Here is an 18,397-nt window from a genome sequence, read left to right on the forward strand (position 1 = left end):
TCTGCAGAGTCTCCTGTCGCCACATCAGGTTTCACTTAGGAACATCTGCAGCGCCGGCTCGCTGGCTGCCCGCCCCCAGCCAGACCCTGCACACCCGGTGCTCCTGGCGGCATCTGCCTGCCCTGGGCCAGCGGTGCTCACGTGAGCCTCCTGCGCGAGCCCGCATCTCTGTAACAGAGGCCAGGCCAGCGGTCCTCAGCAGGAGGCAGGAGGAGTCCTGCTCCCCTTGCCCCGAAGGGTGCCTCCTCCTGACACCAGGCTGCTCCCAGCCCTCCCCTCACCTCCGACCAGCACCCGCCATCCCTCCTGGTACAGGCCTCCCAGCCTGTTCTCCCTGCAGACCCTCAAGCACGTGTTGGGGGGCGGGCCCTGATCGCCCTGTCCTGGGGGCTGCAGCCCCTCACCCTGGCCTATCCACCCAGCAGACCCTCAAGCACATGTGGGGGGGCAGGCCCTGACTGCCCCGTCCTGGGGGCTGTAGCCCCTCGCCCCAGGCTTTTCTCAGCTGGTGAGAAAAGAGGCCAATCCAGTTGCGCGTGCAGACAAACGAGAGGCGGGCGCCCCATGGGGAGGAGCAGGCTGCGGTCAGGCAGAGATGAGTTCAGCTGAGAGAGGCCTGGCACTCCCCGTGGGAGCACTCCTGGAGACTTCCTTCTCTCTCCACCCCTTTTCCCCTCCCAGGCCTGCAGCGCTGCCCAGAACCCTGTCTCCAGTTCCACCTCCAGCCGGCTGGTCAGTCAGAGCAGTGGCTGGTGGGCCAGGGAGAAAGGAGGCTGGGAGGGAGCGAGGTGGCCCCCACCCCATCCTTGGTGGTCAGGAGAGGCGGCTGCCCTTGCCCAGCCAGCCCAGCCTATGTTGCCCTCCCCGGCGCTCCCCAAGGTTCCCTGCCGGCTCTTGCAGGGCCTTCTCTCCTGGGGCAGCGGCCTTGACTGGAGTCTGCTCTGGCATGTGGAGCCAGAAGGGCCAGGGGCCTCGGGCAGCTCCACGGTCTCTCCCGGCAGCCTCGGAAGGCACCCAGTGCCCACTTAGGTTGCACCCAGCCTCCTGCTCTTTGAAGTAAGTGGCAGAAGCTTCCACGGTAACCACTGCGCTGTGACAACAGGACCCTCTCGACACAGCATCTCCTACATGTGACTCTGCCCCACCCCTCCCTCCTAAGGGCCTCCTCAGCTCCAGGGACCACATGGTGGGCCTGGAACTCCAGAGTTGACCGTGGTCCCCAGAGGCGGCCGTGGTTCAGGAGATGGGACCCATTCACCTCAGGCAGTGCTCCTGGTTAGGGCAGGTTTGCTGGTGGTAACACCCCCTCTTGTTTGAGTACAGACTATGTAGGAAGCCCCAGGCCTGGTACATTACATCCTCTGTCTCATTTATTGTGGGCTCTCATGGCCTCCATCTTACAGATGAGAAAACTGAGGCTTAGAGGGGTTAAGAGATCTGTCCAAAGTTGCTCAGCTAGTCGGGGGTTGAGTGAAGATCTGATCTCAGGTGTGGTGGACTCCCAAGCCAATCTCTAAACACCATGTTTGGGACTTCCCTCGTGGTCTGGTGGTTAAGAATCTACCATCCAATATAGGGGACAGAGGTTGGGGATTGAAGATCCCACATGCCACACGGTGCAGCCAAGAAACGCCCACTGCCTCTGTAAGAACTGAGCCACCCAGGACCTCTCCCCAGCGCCTGCTCAAGTCACCCAGTCCCCAGGACCTGGAGACTGTGGCCCCGGGTGGCGAGGATTTCTTCATGGTCAGTTGCTGTTCTGATCCCTTTGTCCTTTGGAATACTATGGAGTCTAAGCCTGCTAATGGATGGGACAGGGACACACCTCCAGAAGGTAGGAGGGGACAGGGACGTAAGGACCCATGGTCACCCAGCACCCAGAAGGCTGCAAGGAGCTGGACCCCAGGCCACAAGTACCTCCACGGGTAGGGGTAGCTTATGCCCTCCAGCCAGGCCTCCATGGGGGCAGCAGAATTCATGTCCTCAAGTGTGGGGACAGGGACATGGGGCTCCTCACAACTGTATCCACAGCCATCTCTTCAGAGTCAGCCCCAGCTGGGCCTGGAGTAACTCGATCTGTAAGAATGTGACACTCGATTCTGCAAACAGCCCCTCAGGGGCAGAGAGCAGACTATTTGCCATTCCAGAGACACTCAGGACGGCCCTGGGCCAGGCTCTTCTGGAAAGGGACCCAGAACAACACACTGCAGACAAGAAGTGCCGTGAGGCCTGTCCTTAAACTGGCTTCTCACGAAGGGCTCACCCCAGGCACGATTCACAGGAGCTGTCCAGGAGGTTCCAGAGAGAGGACAGTAGTTTGAAGGTGTGGCTCCTGGTGAGGCATCCTCACAGACGAGTTCACAGCCAGGGGAAAAAAAAATCAGGAAACACCTTTTCCAGTTCCCAGCCACTTCCCTGTAAGGACCTTGCGAGGATTTAAGGAAGTCTGAGTTCAGCAAAACGATAGACCTCCTGGGAGAAGGTTTCACTGCTGCCTCCTGGCCCCTGCACCTGCTGAAGTCGGCCTGCCAGGGCTCCTCTGTAAGGCTTGCTTACGCTCTGGGCAACGGTTCCACACAGTCATACTTTGGGTTGACGCTTCTGGGAGCTGATATCCCTTCGCACAGCCAAACTTGATTCCCGGAGACCCCACTCCCTGCCTGTTTCACTGAACGGCACCCTTTAAAAGGGTGACTTTGATAGTATATGAGTTGCATCACGATTAAATCGTTACCAGAAAAAATCAGATGCCCTATTCGTGCGTCAGGCAGGTGGACTTGAGGAGTCCTGCCATCACCACCACTGCTCTTGGGCTGAGCTCAGCACGTGCTAGAAAGCAAGGGCGGGGCAACCCCAGGGGTGTGTGAACGCACAATGTTGGGGTCGGCCGCAGCACGTCGGCCCCACCCTAGTCCCCTCTGCGCTGGATGCCTTCCACAGGGCCGGGGACGGGGGGTGGGGCAGGGGGTGCTGTTTCTGGCCTTCTGTGTATTTTCAGCTGGGGTGCGTAAGGGAGTGGAGGAGGAAATGGCAACCCACTCCAGTACTCTTGCCTGGAGAATCCCATGGACAGAGGAGCCCGGCGGGCTACAGTCCGTGGGGTCACACAGAGTCGGACACGACTGAGCACCCAAGCACATAAGGGGGAGGCCTGGAGTGTGCTTCTGGTTGTAAAGCCACCTCGAGGTCTTCAGGGTGCTACTCTGATAGAGCATCTTTGCCTGAAGATGAAGAATGTCTGATTTCAGAACATCGGGTGCAGGTGAAAACGCCTGGTCACGTTTTGCCAGCATGTGCCGTCTCTTACTTCTTGAGCAGCAGTGGGAAAGGAGTGTGGCCTCTGCCTCTGGGGGTCTGTCGGCTTTATCGACCACTGGGGCTGTGCCTGCTTCCCTCTTTCTTCTCTATGACTTGCCATCTGTTCTTAACCCACCAAAGCCCAGGCGTATTTTATTTATTGGGATGAGTTAAAAATGTGTTCTGTTTTTTCAGAAGCACCTGGCACCTAGCGCCTAGTCTCAAGTAAGGAGTCTTCACTAAATGATGGAGTGTCCGCTGGAGGGGTGGCCAGGGGAATGGGTGCGTTTATAGCGAGCAGGGTTGTATCAGCTTGAGCACACGTGTTTGGTCCTTGCTTTTTTGCTGCCAGCGTGGCCCTTGATGGATGGTGTTCCCTCATCTGGTTGCACAGGGACTCTCCCCACCTTTTTGGCATCGATAACTGTTTCCTTTCTGTGGGCATGCAGAATAAACCCCATTCTGTCCCTTCCTCTGTAGGTACCAAAGGCTTGGAGTGTTCTCCTTCCACCCCGACCATGAACTCCTACTTTTACAAGTTCATGATCAACCTTCTCAAGAGGTTCAGCAGTGAGCGGAAGCTCCTGGAGGTCAGAGGCGCCTTCATCATCAGGTCAGTTCCGGGAGCGTCCCTTCTCCCACAGCCTCGAGTTTCATCCTCACATCGTGCAAGGGGTCGAGGCAGCCATGGGCTCTCTGCTCTTCCAGTGTGTGATGGTTGCAGAAAGAGGGAGAAGCCGGGAGAGGAGGCTGAGAAGAGGGGCCTGAGAGGCAGAAAGAAGCCGAGGGGAGAGGGGGACACAGGAAGCCTTGAGGGGCAGGAGGCAGGGAGGAGCCTGCTGAGTGCTGCGGGGAGTGGCAAGCAAGGAAACGGGGGAGCCCCACGGGGAGAGTGGCCACCCTGGGGGTGGTCAAAGGATTGATTCTCAGGAGGAGACGGAAGGGCAAAGAACAGGACGGCACAGTCCCTGCCCATTGGGAAGGACCACGCAGGGCTTCCTGGTGGTGGCAGGTGTCGCCACCCCCTGCTTTCCTGAGCTTGAGGAGGGCAGGACTTGTCCGCTTCAGCACGCTGGCATCTGGGGCTGGTTAACTCTCAGTGGCGGGGGTGTTCTGTGCCCTCTGGGGTATTGAGCAGCACCCCCCGCCCTGACCCCCTAGGGGCTAGGAGCACCGTCACTGCCCCTGTCGGGACCGTCAAAAGTGTCCCCATACAGCGCCAAGGGCCCCTGGGGGACAGAGTGATCCCAGGTGACAGTCACGGTTACAGAGGGCAGAAGTGGATTCTGAACCTCACTGGCCAAAAGCGGAAGGTTTCCATGTTTGTTTTTTCTCATCGAGTTGGGGACTGAAGGGACCCCCCCCACCAGGAAAATGACAGACTCTCCCCACATGACTGACAGCTAGCTTCATGCGGCATTCCAAATTGCAGAGGTGTTGGCTCTTTTGATGAGTCCTCCTTGCCTGAAAGACTTTCAGGAAACCAGTGGAGAGAGGGGCCTTTGAAAAAGGAGTTTGAGCTAGTTTCCTCTCTGGAGAGCCCCACCGCAGTGGGTTTTTCCAGCCTCCATCCGCCTGGCATGCCCCAGCGGGGCCTGGGGAGAGGGTGCTGGGGGGTCGCCGACCTCCCCAGACAGCACGGAGTGGGTGCGCGTGTGCATGTGCAGGGGCGTTCCCTGTCCCATCACCGAGGGTTTGCGGAGCTGGTGGTCCTGCGTCCCCGTGGTCCTGTGCAGAGCCTTTAGGGTGGCGAGGCTTCGCTTACTCTGGGGGGTCTCCCAGGCGTCCCAGGCTGCTGGGAATCCTTATTGCTGCAGGAGGGGAATGAGAGGAGGCCACGTGCCCACCTGACTCGGTTGGAGCTGGGCTGCAGACCCCTGCACTCCTCTGACTTTGTAGCTGGCCCTGTGTCCCGTCTGTGAGAGAAGGTCAAGCCGGGTCCCTGAGGGGCCTGCCCACCCTGCACGCCAGGACCTCCCAGCACCCAGCTCCCCAGAGAATCCTCGCCCCGCAGCCTTCTGGGGCCGAGTCCATCCGGCACAGCAGTTACTCGCTGCTCTGGGGCTCACGTCCCTCGAGGACCACACTGGGGCCTCCGTGTGCACGGCGCCTGCCCCCAGGGCACAGCTCACTCCCAGCCCGCTTAGCCAGCGTGCTCTCCCAGCCCCAGGTGGAGAGCTCCGGGGCAGGACGGAAGGCCCTGTCATTGGGCCGCTCACATATGTTATCCCTCCTGCCATCCTGCCCGACCCCCGAAATAGCAGCAGCCCTTGTCATGTCCAATCACAGCTTCCTCGGGGCCGTGCTAGCTGGGAGGGTGACCAGTGTGCCCCGCCCCCCACGTGGAGGAGGCCTGAAGCCGTGTGCCCTCTTCCTCGTGGTCAGACGGGGTTGAGGCAGAGCTTCGCTGGGGCCCGCGCCTGGGAGGGTCAGCCTGCCCACCTGTGTCCCGACTCATTTCCTTACTTTCTGCTGGTGGCTTTAAAGAAGTGCACACTAGTGATGCGTGCAGACGGCTGAGGTGAAGCCACAGGTCTGATAAGAGACAGTGGATGTTTCTTAACCTGCTCTTTGTCGTGTTCAGCCAACTATAAGTTGCTCCCTCAACCCCCAACATTGAGCAAAGAAAGGAAAGAGACTCTTTTTGCAGATAAGTGGTTAGCCGTTGTTCCTGCAGTGGTGCGTTTAGCTCAGGGTCCAGGAACGGCGACTGGAAGGACAGAGGCGTCCGGAGTTCTTGAGGACAGACATTTGGCTGTGGGTCTTGGCCTTGAGGAAGAGGCAGGACCCTCCACAGGCCGGGGAGAGGTTCCCCACCCGCCTGGCCTTCCCGGGCTGCCGCTCCGTGGGGGTTGGGAACGGAGCCCCTGCAGGGGTCAGACATCTGCTCCGTGTCCATGTGGCCTTGTTATTGGTGGGCGTAACTGTGTAGAGGTATGTTGGGTTTGGGGAGGCCAGGGATTCCAAACCCGGATCTCAGCGGGGCTTGCTGTGCCCCGCCCCAGGCCCAGGCCCTTCTTCATGCTGCAGGGACTCAGGGTGGGCGGATGCTGAGCACAGGTGGTGTGAGCGCCAGCCCTGCCCACACCAGCCCCCGCCCCAGGGCTCCACGGCGGTCAGGCAGATGCCACAGGCACTTGGGAGCCAGTTGAAGAGGGGGCTTCTCAAGTCAAACGACCTTGGGTTCGAATCCCAGTTCCTCCAGTCTTTAGCCTGTGGACTGTCTCCAAGCCCAGTTTGCTCTGACTGTAAGACGCTGTCGTTGCACCTGCCCCGTCGTTCTGCAGAGCAAGGTGCAGCAGATGCTGTGCGTTTGGCGCCCGCAGACAGCTAGGGGGTGCCGCTGTTGGCCTCAGGACGCAGCCTCGGCCTCCTCCCCAACCCCGTGGTCTGTGGGGAGGGGAGACTGGGCCCGGCTGAGGGTGAGGGAACCACCTTCTGTGCCGAGCGCTGGCTCCCAGGGCGCCACCAGCGGCCCGGCCCCGAGTGGGTGTGTGTGTACATTTCCTCTGGCCCGTCCCACCCCCCAGCCAGTGCAGACGGAACAAGCACAGGGCTTGTTTTCCCACGAACCGTCCCACTATATTCCAGAGAAGAGGAGAGGAGGGAGAAAACGCAGCCTCTTTGATAAACTGCGACATGAACTCCAGCGCAGCCCAACAGCTGTGATCCTGACAAGGCCTGCTTCTGTGCGGAGCCTGCGCGGCTGAGCACGCTCACCCCCGTCCAGCTCGGCCCTCCGGCGGCCTGGGCCTAATCAGCTGTGCCTCCCCCACCCCCCTTCCTCCCTGCTGCCTTGCAAAGAGGGCTAGCCGGAGAATGCTTTCTTTTCAGCCAGTGACTGTGCTGTGAACTCAGGGCTGCAGCCCCAGCCAGCCCCGTCCATGGTGGCTGAAGTCCCAAGCCCCGTCCCAGGAGAAAGGGAAGCCCCCAAAATGAGGCATTGGGAAGGGGCCCAAGTCTGGCGGGGGGAGCTGTCACGAGGCTTTCTTCCATGAGACCCAGACCCTGAGAAGCCCCACTGGGTACAGCTTCTGGTTCATTCTGGCCCTCCTTCGACACAGACATGCCTGGCAGCTCATCCAGTGCAGCCGAGGCCCAGTGTCCCTAATACGTCCCCTGCTAATCCTGTTCCCCCTCACCGCCGCCCCCGGGCTCCGCAGAAGAGCCCCGCGTTGGGGGCGGGTGGAGTGGGAAACTGGCCACTGAGGAGGGTGGTGGGGCCGGAGCCCGGGCTAGGAAGCCACTGGAAACTGGACTGGTTTTTAATTGTGGGGCGGGAGGGGGCGCGGTGGTGCAAGAGGAGCTCTGTTTTCACGCCGTAATTGGGAAATTCCGCTGTGCTGTCCTCGTGCACTCCTCCCTGGGGACAGGCGGCCCCTGTGGCCGGGGCAGCCCGCAGCGTGGGCCCGCCCTCCCGACCCGGCCCCCGCTCACCGTCTGCATCCCCCGGGCCTTTGGAGTTCGCTCAGCATCAGTGGCACCCTGTTTCCCTGTCCCTTTCTGCGTGACACCTTACCTGCCGGGGTCATTGGTTGGCCCCCAGAGCCCATTGTGCTGGTGTGAATGAAAGATGAATCGCAGGACCTGGCCAGACCCTGTTCACAGAGCGGTGCGGAAAGCAGCTTTTCCCACGGCCCCCAGCCTGCAGGGAAGCTGCTGGGAGACCCAGCTCAGCTCTCCCTCGCGCCCCTTTAACACATCACGTCATTTGCTCACAGTAAAAACAAACTGCTGTGACAGACACGCGCGCCCCTGAGTTTGTCTGCAGAAACAGGTCCCGAGGCTCCTCCCCGGGCTGCAGGAGGATTGGGGTCTTCCGTCAGTCCATGTTGATGGGTCCTCCGCCGAGGGGAAGGGGACGGGACACTGAGCGGGGCTGGGGGCTTTCTCCAGGGGATCGCTCCATCCCTCTCAGGAGCAGCTCCTCTCTCTGTCAGCGTTCAGTCAGCCTGCCCAGCTGCCTGTGGGAACCTTCTGGAGCCTTCCCCCATCACTCCTCTCCAGGGGCCAGGGTGCGTCTGTGAGATGAGACGCAGGACAGCACAGGGAGTATGTGGCAGAAGCTGCTTTGCACAGCCAGCTCCTGACTTTCATCTCCTAAGTGGAACGACGCTGAGGGCTTGTGAATGCAGGGTGGCCCAAGCCGACATGCCAGAGATTGCCTGCAAGAAAGCCCTGCCCGCAGGTGAAAAGACGTCCCTGGAAGGGGCAAAAACGCAGAGAGCCCAGCCCAGTCCATTTCCACTGCTCTCTCGTCCTTGACAAAATGCCAGCATCCAGCACCTCGCAGAACCATCTGCGACCCAGGGCCTCCCCTAGGCAGTCCGCATGCTGTCCTCCATGTAGAACCCACTCTCGTGTACACTGGAGTTCCCTGCAAGAAGTGACATCTTTTCTTCTGGAGTATGGAAACCACATGCGATGGGCCTTGCTGGGTCAGGCTGGGATTAATTAGGTGCAGCCAGGAGTGTGGGGGAGAAGAGGATGTGCTGGCCAGAGAGAACCCTGTGCAGTGTGCTCTGGGAGTCTGGGGAGTTCTAGAGGGAAGTGGCCCCACATTCCGAGGGTCCTCCTGGATCCTTGAGGGGGCTGCTGGTGGAAGCAGGGGATCGAAGGAGGCTTTGAGCAGGGCTGCTGGGAGGTTAGAGGTAACGGGTGGACTTAGCAGAGGGAGGCCATGTGATCCATGGAGCCAGCGGTTTGCCCCACATCCAGGAGCGCCTGTGGAGGGGAAGGACTCCAGAGCCACCTCGTGCCCACCACGTGGGATGCCTTAAAAGGCCCCCAGAGACTCATCATATGGGTGGCGGCACCTGCTGGGCCGTCCCAGCCTCCAGTTAAAAGTGCTTGCTTTGTAGTCCACACACCTGAGAAGCGTCAGCTCCCTGCACTGTAGCCAAAAGCTGGGAACTAGACAGTGAATTTCCCTCTGAAGCTTGAGAGGTTGTGGAACCTGTAGTTGTCTCTGGATCTGTTTATACCTTACCTCAGGACGCCAGGAAACTAGCAAAGCTTTGACCTTGGGAAGCCAGACAGCTTGGTTAATTAGAAAGTAGCTGCCGGGGATCACAGTGGAGCAACTGAACAGAATATCAGCAGGTTTGGAATTGGCCCCCAGAGGTCACTTTCATCCTCCAGCTCCCTGGAGGAGGGCTGCACCTGCGCCGGGAGAGACGAGTGGGAGTCCTCGGGCTAAGTGTGCTCTGAAGCTCCGGGAACAGCAGCTGCAGAGGCCAGTGTCCGGTGGCGCACTGTGCCCAGCTCTCGGGAATCTCTGCCTCTGCGCCTTTTCACCTTGGCTTTCCTAGAGTAGGCTGCTCTGGGAGGCGCCTGTGTGGTCCTGCCCTCTCCCTACAAGCATATTCTTCTAGCAGGTGACCACAGAGATCACACACACACACTCATACTCATCTTCAGTAAAACACGCTGAAGGGTTTCCATCACGTGCTGTTTGGAAAAGGCGTCAGACCAGCTGCCCCTTCCACGTGGAAGGAGAGCTCCCGTCTCTGAGCAGATGCGTCGGAAGGGCCCTGGCCTGGGGGAGTCTTGGCGCCACATGCAAGCTCAGACAGCAGGCACCCGCCCACGTGACAGAGCGCAGCACGCGGGGAGGGGGCTTTGTAAGCCCAGCTGCACGCTCATGGGGTCCCGGGCGGACAGTGGGAGTCTCCTTACAAGCGGGCAGCTTGGCTTCCAGGAGAGCGTGGGCGCTGGGCCTTTGCCCTCACCCTCGAGTCTCCCTGCGGCCCAGGAGCCCCTGCGCCTGCCCCTCACCCGTGTCTCAGGGCACCTCCAGGGGCGCTGTGCACCCACCGTGGAGCCCGGAGCCCAGGGCCTTCGCTGTCTTCTGGGTGCTGGAGGCTGTGGGGGAAAACCGCCCAGCGTCCAGCCTGGACTTGCTTTTCCTCAGCCTGGCTGGATGGGGCCTCTCCAGGCATCGCTGACCCACAGGGAACCCTTCTGTGGCCACCCCCTCGCCACCCTCTCCCGGCTGTCAGCCTCTGCCTGTCCCCACTCGGAAGGGGACCGAGGATGAGTCTGCAAGTCCCTCCCCGTCTCCCTCAGGCCCCGGGCCTCCAGACTCCTGCCCGCCCGCCACGCTGGCCTGTTTCCGGTCTGTATTTAGATGACATCATCTCACAGGAACTGCCTGGCTCTCGGACAGGGACTGACTGTCTTTCTTGGTCTAAATCTCCGTTTTGATTCTTGCTCAGAAGAACAAGTCTCAACCCCTCTCTCCTCCCAGCTCGTTTGTTTTTCCTCTGGTTTATCACAGTTGCTCACATCACCTACATTGGCCTCTCTCTCTCTCTTTGAAGCTGAGCTGAGACAGATTTCAAGTGCAGTCCTGAGGCATCTCGTTTTTCTCCAGCCCTCTGTCAAGCATCCGTCTCCAGCCATGCCTGTGACTCTTTCCCTTCCGACGCTGCTTTCCTGGGCGTGAAGTTTGTCCATCTCCACTGGCCGCACGCCCATCGGGGCTGCAGTCACGGTCCAACGCCCCAGCTCCTGCTCTCGCCCGTGACCACCTTCCCTGAACGTGGGGCCGTCTGAGCCTCCTCGTTTCATTCTCCCAGAGAGCTGCCACTCTAGCCAGATAACGGAGCTTCCGTCTGCACCCGCAGCCTTGTCATCGGCAGACTCAGAGCCTCCTGTGTCCCCGGTTCTGCCTTGTTTTCTCTGCCATTTTGCTGTCTCTCTGGCAAAGCCCTCTTTTCTTCACCACGTGACGATGACACGTTTGGCTTCTGTGCCGCACGTCCGTCTCCTCCTGGTCAGGCCACCGTGGCAGCCTCTCCTCCCTCTGTGGCTCAATTTCCACGGTGCCTTTTTTTTTAATGTAAATTTTTCATTAAATAACACCATACCATATAAAGGTATGTGAATCGTAAGTGTCCTACAGCTTGGCTAGTTTTCGCCGGGTCCCTGTATCCAGGTAACGAGTGATGAAATCAAGAAGCAGAGCGTTTCTAGCACCCAGAGGTCCCTCTCGCGTCTCCTCCCTACTCTTCCTCCCCCAAGTAGGCACTGACCTGACTTCTAACTGTACATTCGTGTACCTGATTTTTTTGTTTTTGTTTTTGGAGGGTTTTTTGTTGTTGTTAACCTGATTTTTTGAGCTATATATAAACAGAATCATACAATCTGTGCTCTTTTATAAGCTTTTTTTTTGGCCCACCGCGTGTTTGTGAGAGTCACTGTGTCCACATAGCAGCAGTTCACATGTCTGTCTCGTCCCCCCTGTGTGAGAGCAGAGGCTCACCTGCCCGTCCTGCTGCCGTGGGCAGCTGGGCATCTGGGCTGTCTTCTTTGGCACTGCTGTGGATAATGCTGCCTTGGGCGTCCCTTCCCGTGTCTTCTGGGGGCACATGTGCACGTTTTTCTTAGACAGCGCCTGGGGTTTGCCGGAGCAGGGCCATACACGTGTTTAGCTCTGACAGAGAACTGTCCTAGCCGCACCGGTCTCCGCTTACATCCAGGATGTGTGAGCGCTTTTGTTGCTCACGTCCTCACCAGCACTTGGATCATCACTTTGCTTTCAGCCGTTTTGATGGGCTTGTGGTGGTATCCCCTGGTGGGCTTTCGTTTGTTTGGCTTTGGCCATACTGCCTGGCTTGCAGCCTCTCAGTTCCCCAACCAGGGCTTGAATGCAGTGGTCCCGTCACTGGAAGCGCAGAGTCCTAACCCGTGGACCACCAGGGGACTCCCCTCACCTTGTGCTTTTCATTTTCATTTCCCTGAAGACCAATGAAGCTAAAGAACTTCTCATCACTTTTTTGCCTTCTGGATATCCTCTTTTGCAATGAGCCTGTTTAAATCATTTCCCCGTTGGGTTTCTGGTGAGTTTCTTACTGATTTGTGGAAATTCTTTATACGTTCTGAATTCAAGTCTCTCCAGCGTGTGTACTGTAATTATCTCCTGCTTTGCGGTTTGCCTTATCGCCCCCTTAAAAGTGTCTCTGATGAACAGAAGTTCTGTATTTCTAATGTAGTTCAGGTGACACGTTTTGCTTCTCAGCATTTTTTACGGTTTGTGGTGCTTTTCTCAGGGGATTAGGAGCTCGTGAGAACCAACCATGGAGCTGCCTGTGTCTGGTAAGCATTCCCAGCGCGCTGGACTCCGAGTACAATCCGCCTAAAGCCCAGAGGCATTAGAGCTCCGCGCTGGACAGGGTCTCGGAGGCCACCTTCTTTCCATCCCCCCCGTCAGCTGAACCCCAGGGCTTCTGGGTTAGAGCCACTTAGATATAACTACGGTTGTCAGCACTCACAGTCACCAATACAACAAGGGGCCTTGCCTGGCCCTTAGAGTCAGACCGAGGCGTGGGCTGCAAGGCCCGGGGACTTGGCGTCTCCCTGTGGTGCCATCTCTCCTCTCAGCCTGTCTGCGGTCAGCCTCTCTGCTTTGGCCTCGCTTGTTGGCAGGGAGGTGGCCCCTGTGTCTCACTCCATGTGCTCGCTGTGCCCTGCAGGGTCATGGGCCCCTGGGTGGGGTGGAGCGCAGTAGAATGCTCTCCAGAGGAAAGGGCCTGCAGCCGCTCAGCTGAGCATCATTCTCCTGTGCGAAAGTGGAGATAGTAGCCGCCATGGTCTCCTGCCAGTGTCCGGGAGGTTAAGTGTCCCCACAAGACGGTGCTCCAGGGAGTGTCTTGTACCTGGTGATTGTGCGGGAGGTTCTGGTGGTGGCAGTGAGGATCCTTGCGATGAAGCTCCCTCCCTCTCTGCATGTCCATCAGGGAGCCGGGGCTGGGGGCCTGGCACTCCCGCTCCCCCGTTCCCAGCCCCTGGCTCCTCCAGTGCCATCCGCGGCTGCTCCCTTGGGCTCGGCTCCTGGAAGGCAGGCGCTCTGTGGCTGACTGTCGCTGTCTCTTGTCTTCTAGAGAAGCGTAGGCAAGAAAGCCGCTGAGCAGACTAAGGCTAAGACTTGCCCCCCGGCGGCCTCCCCTCCTCCGTCCCCACCCCCACGCCCTGCCCGTTGGGACTCGGTTGCAGTCGGGACACGGACTGGCAAGCCTGAAGCAGGAGCCCCCTGGGCCTCCTCAGGCCCAGGTCTCTCCTCCCCATCAGCCCCATGCCGGGCTGGGGTCTCAGGACCTGGGCCTGTGCCCCACTCCCACGGGGAAGAGGGGCTGCTGCTTATGGAAAATTGGTTCTGGAACCAGAACCCCAGGCTGTGGACAGGAGACCCAGCCGGAGTCCACTCTGTGGTCAGCCTCAGTGCTTCCTGGAAAGGTGTATGAAGCAGGCGACACCGAGGGCCCTCCAGGGCGGCGGTGGAAGAAGGGACCCCCCTCCCCTCTGCCTGCAGCCTAATTGCCCAGCCATGGCGGGTGGGGAGCCGTCTGTGTCCCTTTGACCTTCCCGGAGACCACCATGGGGGGCAGGTGGGCGGGGGGCGGCACCTGAGGAGTCGGGCCTCCAGATGGTCTGATCCCTTTTCTGTGGTTCCCATTTGCAGCGCTGCACCGTGCCAGGGGCTAGGCCTTGTCTGCTGTATGCTGCTGTGTCACTGACTCAGACCCAGCCCTGCCCCCAGCAAGGCCGCTCATGCTGTCTCCCCACCTAGGCCCCAGCGTGGTGGCCCCAGGCCATGACTCAGGGGACGAGGGGCACCTCAGTTTGGGCTTGGGCTCAGTTTGGCGCCCAGGAGGGGCCTTGAGGGCCAACCAAGGCCTCTCACACAGGAGGGGACTCGGGCTCTGCCCTGCGCCACGCCCGGGCTAGGCCGCTACAGACCCAGCCCCCGTGGTCCACGGGGGGCACCCTCTGGTCGTGGTGGCAGGAGCGTTGTGGGACGGGCAGGGAGGAGCACAGGCTCACCCAGGCGGCGGCAGGGTCACAGGTGCACGCCTTCTTCTGGGGCTGGTCCTGGGGCGACCTCAGCGTACCAGGCCCCGAGCCAGCCCTGGGCACACGCTCCTGCCTTCACCCAGGTGGCAGTCCAGTGACACAGCAGACGAGTGACTAAGAAATATGAGCCCCGGTGCCATGGCTCCTGCTCCGGAGGAAACGGCAGGCTCGATGGGGCCCACAGGTCTGGGCCTGCGGGGAGGTGGTGCCCGGCAGCTCCAGCAGAGCCAAGAAGCTGCGACCTGGATCTTATGTTTTCTCGGAGCATAAAAGTGCCCTAGTTTTCCCTCTCCTCAGGCTCAGCTGAAGCTACGCCAAGAACTAGCTTTTAAAGGCTGCCTGAAATGTGGTTTGGAGCCAAGAATCTATAGAGCCAGTGCATTTGTGACCTTGTTGAAAACGCTTACTGAGGAAAATCAGGGGGTAGGATTTGGGAGCTGGCTTTTTGTTGTTGTTGTTTTTCCTTTTGAAAATTAAAAAAAAAAAGCTTCCCCCCTGAACTGCCCCCCCCGCCCCCCATGCCCGAGTCCGCTGGCCCCAGGCGCTCAGCCCTTCCGCTCTCCACGCCTCCCCCACCCCACTCCCTCTCCATCCCCCAGCGCTTCAGGAATGAAAATACCAAGTGGGTAAAATTAAGGAGCCGGGTAGAGCCCTGGAAATTAGGCCACAGCTGTCAGGCCAGGCAAGAGTCCTCATCTCTGAATGGACTGCCGGGAGCAAGCGCTTGCATCCCTCCCCGCCCGCCGTGAGCGTGGATCAGAGTCCTCAGCTCCCCGCCCTGCTCCGGAGGGGCTGCTGCTGCTGTGCCAGCCTCCACTCATCACCGAGCAGGCCTCAGAGACGGGGTCCCAGTGCCCTCCCGGGGGGCCCCAAACTTGAGTAGAAGTGATGCTCTGTGGGAGCACATGGTGGAGGGGTGCCCAGCACGGAGGGAGGGGTCCAGGGAAGTTTCTGGAAAGAGAGGCAGAGTCCCTATGGAAAATAAGGCACTCGATGGCGGGGAGGTGGTAGGAGAAGGTGCTGTGTAGGAAAAGTGTGCTCAGAAGCCCAGGGCCAGAGCGTGGGCCCCCATGGGGCCCCGGGCAGGCTCAGAAGGCCCTCTGCACCTGCTGCGGGCATGCGCAAGTGCTGAGAGACACCCCGACACATGGCCACGCTGGGGTGGGTGGCACCGAGCCGGGGGACTGCCTGAGTTCCCAGAGCCCCGTTCCCCACGCTTCCGTGAATGGCAGGGAAGTGGGGCCCAGGGCTCGCGGTGATGGGAACGCTCACTGTCCATCTCCAGCTGCGCCGTTGGCCTCCTCAGACACCAGAGGGTGGTTAAGGAGCGGCTCAGGAAGCTTGCTTTACAAGGGACATGGCCATTACATCATTCTGGAAGGTTCAGTGGTCCTGGGGCCGGCAGTGTGAGCAAATAACCTGAACTGAGTCTCAGACCTTCTTGATGCCCAGACATCCCTGCCGTGACGCGTGCGGCTCTGTCAGGCAGCTAGTCCCAGGTGTCTGTGAGCTCAGCCAGCTTGCCTTATCTGTCCCCAGAGAGGAGTCAGCCTCTCCCTGCCTCCTACGGGAGCTGATCCCCTTCCTGACAGACTGGCCTGCCTCCTTCGAGCCCACTCCTGAGGGGCCTCCCGCCCCTCTCTGCCGGTAGCCCCTGGCCTGAACAGTTGGCAGGTTCCTGGGATTACCTCACTTCCTTCCTACCCTTCAAGCCTGAGCCACCACCCCAGTCCAGTTCCTTCTGCTTCTCCTGGCACCCCCAAGTAGCATGGTAATTGCTTTCTCAGGTCTTCAGCTGTGCACCCCGCCTGTGAGTATTTCCCGGTCCCCTGACCCTCTGCAGGAAGACCCTGCGGGGAGCAGGAGGGAGAAAGGACTGTGCCCCCATCCCCTCCCCTGCGGTCCTCTGCCCTGTCTCCTGCCAGCGGTGCCTGCGGTAGCAGCAGCACTGCCGCGTTCTGCCCCAGCCCCATCACGCGGTCCGAGGGCACACTCCCCCCAGGATGGGGTGCCAGGCCTGCTGGGATAGGGCAGCTGCCCGATGATACCCATCCCCAGCCCAGATCCTGGGAAGGTCACAGCTTCTGTTTCATTTTTGTGGTGTTTGGAGAAACATTCAGGCATCCCTTTACATGCTTAGTCTTCCTGAGCCAGCGGGGGGGCTCCTAGCAGAGGAAAGACAGCCATCAAAGATGCGCCTACAGGCCAAGCATAGTGGCCGCAGAGTGGAGAGCCCAGCTCGGGGAGGAGAGGCCAGAGAGGGAAGCAGGATGGATGGGCCTGGACAGGCGTGAGCGCCCTGGGCCCCGCCCCCTGCTGGCTGTCTCCTCAGCCCCGCCGCCTTCCGCAGCCCTGACCTGGCTCTGGCCTCCCCCTCGGAAGGGGCATCTAGAAAGGCGGTCCCCAGACCTTCCATTCTTGAAATCGGAAGGTGCTTACACGAGGCACACGTGACTTAAGTAGCCACACAGGAGGGAGGCTCCCATGCGAGGCTGCAGTCTCAGATCTCTCCTGACCTGGTTGCATCTCACCCACCAGCCCCAGGCCCTGGGGTGGAGGCGGCTTTCCAGCGTTGGTGGGAGGCCGGGCCTTCGTCTCCGTTAATAAGACTTTGCTCTTCTGCTCAGACTCTATTTCAGGAGAAGCCACCCCGTAGTAGGCACTCCTGCCTCAGAGTGGAGCCAGGCGTCTTCTCATGCGAGGAGTATTATGCTAATCACTCCTTGCAAACAGGCAGACTCTGTAGGAGGTTTGCCTGGTTTTATATGAAACCTACGCTTTTGAAGCAAAGAGCCACCGTGGCTAAAAATACCATTTCCCGGCTGTTGATCCTCTCATCTGTGCTGTGCTTGTTTCCATTGTTAAATCTCACTGCTCCGCCTCCGAGATCTCCACGAGGGGGTCCACAAGATCCCCAAACGTTTAGGTTTCTAAGTGATTTCTGTATTGTTTTAAAAGACATTTTAACCCATGTAAGATAAAAATGGAAATAACCCAGGAGAATAGTGTGAAATGTGAGAGACCCTCCCCACCCCTTCCTCCCCCACAAGTAGCCTCTGCTTTCCGTTTCATGTACCTCCTCCCCAAACTTGTCTTTGTGTTTACAAACGTGTGATTCTGTTTGGCTGTGGTGAAAGTTGTGGTTTTCTGGCAGAGGGTTCCAGACTCAGAGTCGTTCTGCCGCTTGCCCTGTGTTCATTGACACATCAGCCGTCGTTTGACAAGCGAATCCATCCAGATCCCGAACTCGTCGGGACGCTGCCCTCTCTTCTTCAGGCCGCAGTGGGCCGGCTCAGGGTCACCTCTCCCTGATCAAGGCTGCCATTTCGGGGTTGAACTCCATCGCCCAGACCGTGGTCTGTGGGCAGTGTTGTGGTGAGGGGGTGCTGGGGGTTCCCCAGCAGACCCCTTGGCTGACACACTCTGCGGGGGAAGGCAGGGGGCTGTCTCTTCTGTAACCGAGACCTGGGACTCCTCAGGCACCTGCAGGACATCGTCCTGTCTGGAGCCCTTTCTCATTCTCATGTGGTTAATCCCATAAAGATCTCCTAGGCTGGAAAGGGACATTCGGATGAAAAGCCTATTTCATGCATCTTAAATTTCCCTGAAAATGACTGATCACAAAAGAAATTTTTGCAGCCTCCTGACAGCGGGTGGAGGGGGGAAGAGAAACCCCCTTTGCATTTGGCCACAGAGAACTGAAGCAGTCCCCTCCACGCTCTCTTTGTCCCATCCCTTCGGCTGTGACCCTGCCATCCTCCCAGCCCTTTCACTGATCTTTTCACATTGTCCAAGAGACTCAAGCGCCAAGGCTGCTCTGATATTTGCTCTTTGTTACCAGCAGTGGGTATTAGCGTTTCACTTCCCAGTCTGTTCTGACGTTTATCTCAGTGCCCTTTAAGTGGGCACTTGTGAAGAGCTACAGAAAATGATCTCAGATCGTAAAATTCCGTAAAACTCCCAGACGAACGATTGGAAGGCCAGAAAGGCACTAATGGTTCTAGCTCCTTGGAGAAGGTTCTCTCCTGTGGAAGCCAGATGTGGCCAGGAAGGCGGGAGTGGTGCATGCGGGGAAGAGGAGCACTGTGCTTCCCCCCGAGGCCTCTGAGGCTGGGACCCAGGGGAGCACTGTGCTTCCCCCCGGGGCCTCTGAGGCTGGGACCCAGGGGAGCGCTGTGCTTCCCCCTGGGGCCTCTGAGGCTGGGACCCAGGGGAGCACTGTGCTTCCCCCCGGGGGCCACCAGGC

The 18,397-nt window shown here is 59.4% G+C and overlaps 1 protein-coding gene across 2 annotated transcripts in view; it reads left to right on the forward strand.

Moving 5' to 3' along the window:
- Positions 1 to 18,397, forward strand: part of VAC14 (VAC14 component of PIKFYVE complex) — a 76,442-nt gene that overhangs the window by 38,627 nt on the left and 19,418 nt on the right. The window contains exons 14-15 of one of the 2 annotated variants that reach the window (XM_086349785.1): positions 3,778 to 3,910; positions 10,620 to 11,446. In XM_086349785.1, coding sequence (XP_086205911.1) covers positions 3,778 to 3,910; positions 10,620 to 10,623 — 137 coding nt within the window. In that variant the 3' untranslated portion in view covers positions 10,624 to 11,446. Of the gene's footprint in view, positions 1 to 3,777; positions 3,911 to 10,619; positions 11,447 to 18,397 lie in introns of those variants that run through there. The other variant, XM_086349784.1, reaches the window with a different exon arrangement.

Source organism: Bos grunniens, chromosome 18, assembly GCF_055505025.1.
Source record: "Bos grunniens cultivar Pamir isolate PY7600 chromosome 18, Bosgru_T2T1.0, whole genome shotgun sequence".
Classification (NCBI taxonomy): domain Eukaryota; kingdom Metazoa; phylum Chordata; class Mammalia; order Artiodactyla; family Bovidae; genus Bos; species Bos grunniens.